The following is a 4,123-nucleotide window of genomic DNA, read 5'->3' as shown; positions in this document are numbered from 1 at the left end:
TCAGTGGCCATCAGCTTCAACATTTTAAGCTATCAATTTCAGCATCTTCAACTATTAGCACTAGCATCTTCAGTGGCCAAATTCAGCTGACAGCATTCACACTAGCATTATTGCAGGTAATGCTAAATATCTAGCTCATAACTATACCAAACAGTTACAGTTTTAAAGTATTAAAATTATATTTTTAGTGTGATAATAAATGTTTGTCTTGTTCAGCCCACGACATAAGGTGTGTTTTGGATTTTGGCCCCTTTGACACCCGTTTTAGAGGAAATAGAGGACTTGATGATGGTGTGGCGGTTAACCTACCTGTGTCGAACAGGACCCGCGGGCCGAATCCGGCCCGCCAGATGGTTCAATCTGGCTCATTTGTGAAAAGAAAAAAGATGAAAGTATTTTGAAAAAAATGAGTTAATGTGTAGATCGTTCCTGTGGCGAGTTATGGTACTAAAATAAATAAATAAGACCGAAATGCGCAATTTCGCCACTAGGGGGAGCAAACAAAAAGCCAAACAAGTACAGCATTTCTTTGCAAGCGCGTGCCACGTCTGGGTAAGATGCAAAAATGATTTTTTTCTTTCTTTTTTTGGTAAAATTACATTTATTTGAAATTCATTGGCCTGTTAAGTGTGTACCCTGCCCTTTCACAACAGTGGGTTGGCTCCTATCACCCCAAAAGAGATTCTAAATTTGAATAGAAGACTACATAATCCCGAGACTCCTATCAGGATATAGATGGCATCACCAGGCTCCTGCCAACACACATTGGATTAAATACTAGAGAAATAAACGGCATATTTTTATATTTAAAAGAATGAGTAGACCAAAATTCTATCACATTTAGTTACTTATAAATTAAATGACAATATAGTAACTGAACAAAAACTTACTGGATTAATTTAATATATTTTCAGAATCTGTATTTTTGGCACATTTCACACCTACTCCACTTTCATTAATATCCTGTTAAAAAAGAAACAACTGTGATTGGAGTAAATTACACAAAAGGCACAAAGAAATATATTATTTCTATAAATGTTAACATGTAATACGTTTCAAATGAATCTGAATGTTTTGTATTTACATATAAAATAAAATGAATTAATCTTCAATACTTTGAGTGTTTCTTTTTTCTCATGAGTGAAACGACTACGTTATACAACAGCTCCACCAAGAGGATGGATGATGCAGTGACCATGCACTAGTACAGAAAGCTTTGATATTTAAAATATCAGATAAAAATGAACTTTTTTATGTTTGTGTGCAAAATAAACAAAACATTTAACCATAATTTCTCACTAAATATATATATTTTTTGTATTGTCTGATGATTTTAGCACTTTATTTTATTGAAAAATAAAATTGTGATGCTTCACATACTAATTTTTGCTCATATGTGGAAAGAGAAAAGAAAAACAGCAACAACTACCAGCTTATCCCATTTAATTCATGAACATGATTAATGTGAAGGATGAACTTGCTCTGACAATTTGTCTCCCTTTTAAATGAAAAAGTCACATTTGACATGTTACAACCGCAGCGCTTGAAAGGAAGATGAATGGAAACAGAGATGAGCGAGTGCTGGTTTGTTCTAGAAGATCCACATTTTCATCCACAAACACAGATTCCCCTTATTACAAACAACAGAAAACACGATCTAAGAGGTTTCTATGACAACAAACATAACGGAGCTTTAATACCTTTAAGCTTAATAGTGCTGCGTTTAAGGTCATAGTGCGGCCTGAATGTGCGTGGGGTGATTTAGACTAAACACACAAATACACAAATATGAACGACATTTAAAGGACACGAAGGATGAAGATCACTAAATGAATCTGCCCTTATTTTTATTAGAATGTAAGCAAAATCATTTTTACCCGACGTAAACTGAGATTCTGTTTTGACAAAATATATATTACATAAATAAAGAAAACCCCTTCATTTTTTTCAGGACATACAACAAACAGACTGAATTATGGGAGTCAAACCGGCTCTCGCTGAAGTCATTTAGAGAGTTGCTATGGCAACAGTGGGACAGGTGGAAACATTGATGCACACACACACAAAAACCAACACAAACAATTCCAACTACAAAACAGAATTTGAAGAATAAAGACTTTCACAGAAGAACAGAGATTTCATTCCTCAAATCTTCCGTCCAGGATGCTTTCGAACGTGAACGGCAGGAACTTGAAGCCTTGACCCGAATAAAACTTGTTTTGAAATTCCACCCTGTGAACAGAAATGATCAAATAAGAGTCGATGAATCACATGTTTGGTTTGTAACTTCTACTCCGTACTAAATAAAGGAGGCAAAAATGTTTTGTTGGTACTTTAACACAGTGATCCCCAAACTACGGCCCGCGGGCCGGATCAGGCCCGCCTCCACATTTGGCCCGGCCCCCCACACACTTGAGAAAGAACCACACAGAACGTGACTTTTTATTCCACTGCTCTGCAGTCTGAACTATGACGGGAAAGGATATAATTTTTAATGGTTTAATAGTGATTCACTTGTTCTTTATTTCTTTATTATTATAATCTTTCTTCCATACATTTTTATGACATGTTTAGCTCTTCAGCTCTTTCAGCTGTTAAAATATTCAGCTCATTTATGCTAGCTTTTCAGACTGCTTTGGCAGTTACTAAGGATTTCTAGACTATTTTGGAGTTTAGTTAATATTTTAGCCACAAGCTATTTTGGCTAATTTAGGCTTTTTTCCCCCCAGTTCTTTAGGCTAATTTGGAGTTTAGCTAATAGCTTCATGCTAGTTATTTTGGCTAAATTACAAATTTTACCATTTTTTTAACGCTAATTTGGCATTTAGCCTATATTTCAGCTAAATGCTAGCTGTTTTGGGATTTTTTTCAGTTTTTTAGGCTAACTGGAGTTTAGCTAATATTTTAGCCTTATGCTGGCTGTTTTGGCTAAATAAGACATTTTACCAGTTTTTTAAGACTAATTTGGCATTTAACTAATATTTCAGCTACATGCTAGCTGTTTTGGCTAATTTAGGGTTTTTCTCAATTTTTTAGGCAATTTTGGAGTTTAGATAATATTTCAGCTACATGTTAGCCATTTTAGCTAATTTAGAAATTTTTTTCAGTTTTTGAGGCTAATTTGGCATTTTGCTAATATTTTAGCTAGCTTCCAGCTTCACTGTTTTCAGCTACCAATTTCAGCATATATTTAGCTTACAGCATTCACACAAGCATTATCACATGTAATGCTATACATCTAGTTTTAAAAATGTTTTTTTATTTTCTCTATGAAGATTACAGATATGAAATATTATTAATTTGACTATGTGTGGCTTTCTGGGAAACGTTTACGTTTAGGCTGTGATTGTTAGCCTACAAACCGACCGAGCAGCAAAAAACAGAATTCCAGAGATGATGTCAAACCGATGACAGAGCTGTTAGGAGAGAAAAATCTGATTTTTGGGCTGCCTGGTGGCTGAAACCACACGGGCAGACTACAGCACAGCCACTGTCTATATAAAGGTCAGATTATGGAGATGTTTCTTTATCAACAGAAACCGTTTACATATGTGGCCCAAAGAAATCTCTGAATTTGTTAGTAATTATTACTTGTATTTTAATTCAAAAACGTGTTGATTAATTTGTTGACACGTTTTTCTTGTTGACTCTATGTTGTAAAAACAGTTCGTTAAATATTTTTGGAGTTTCCACAGCAAAATGATTCACTTTTTTCAGACTGAATTTCCTATTTATGCAGGATTTTATGTCTAATATGTGGAAAAGTGACACATTAACGGTAGTGTCACATAGAGGAGGTTGTGCTGATTAAAATGATACCAAATCACTAATAACCAATCAGTTATTCTTTTAAATTGAAATCACAGACGTAAATTCAAAAGTGGACAAAAACTGTTTAGACCTTAATTAACGGTCTTTTAATTAATAAACAGCTATAAAAAAATAAAAATAAAATCAGTCAACATCAGTTATTTAGCAAGTTAACAAAAATGAAAAATACAGGCTTTGTTTGAATTTCTTCATCACTTCCTAAAACTTAAAAGACTAAATAGTCAGACACATGCTCACTACTTTTTTTTGTTTGTTTTGAATGTCAAATGTGACGCCACACAAAAAAAATCTA

General features: G+C 34.1%; 1 protein-coding gene across 3 annotated transcripts in view; it reads right to left on the bottom strand.

Moving 5' to 3' along the window:
• Window positions 1–1,426: 1,426 nt before the first annotated feature.
• The window catches only part of atp6v0a1a (ATPase H+ transporting V0 subunit a1a), an 18,141-nt gene continuing 15,444 nt past the window's right edge, over window positions 1,427–4,123 (bottom strand). For all 3 annotated transcript variants that reach the window (XM_024273022.2, XM_024273023.2, XM_024273024.2), the window contains one exon: window positions 1,427–2,232. In XM_024273022.2, coding sequence (XP_024128790.1) covers window positions 2,139–2,232 — 94 coding nt within the window. In that variant the 3' untranslated portion in view covers window positions 1,427–2,138. The remainder of the gene's footprint in view (window positions 2,233–4,123) is intronic.

The sequence above is a fragment of the Oryzias melastigma genome, linkage group LG8 (assembly GCF_002922805.2).
Source record: "Oryzias melastigma strain HK-1 linkage group LG8, ASM292280v2, whole genome shotgun sequence".
Lineage (NCBI taxonomy): Eukaryota > Metazoa > Chordata > Actinopteri > Beloniformes > Adrianichthyidae > Oryzias > Oryzias melastigma.
The sequence above is the reverse complement of the archived record's forward strand: the minus strand, read 5'-3'. Positions and strand labels throughout refer to the sequence as shown.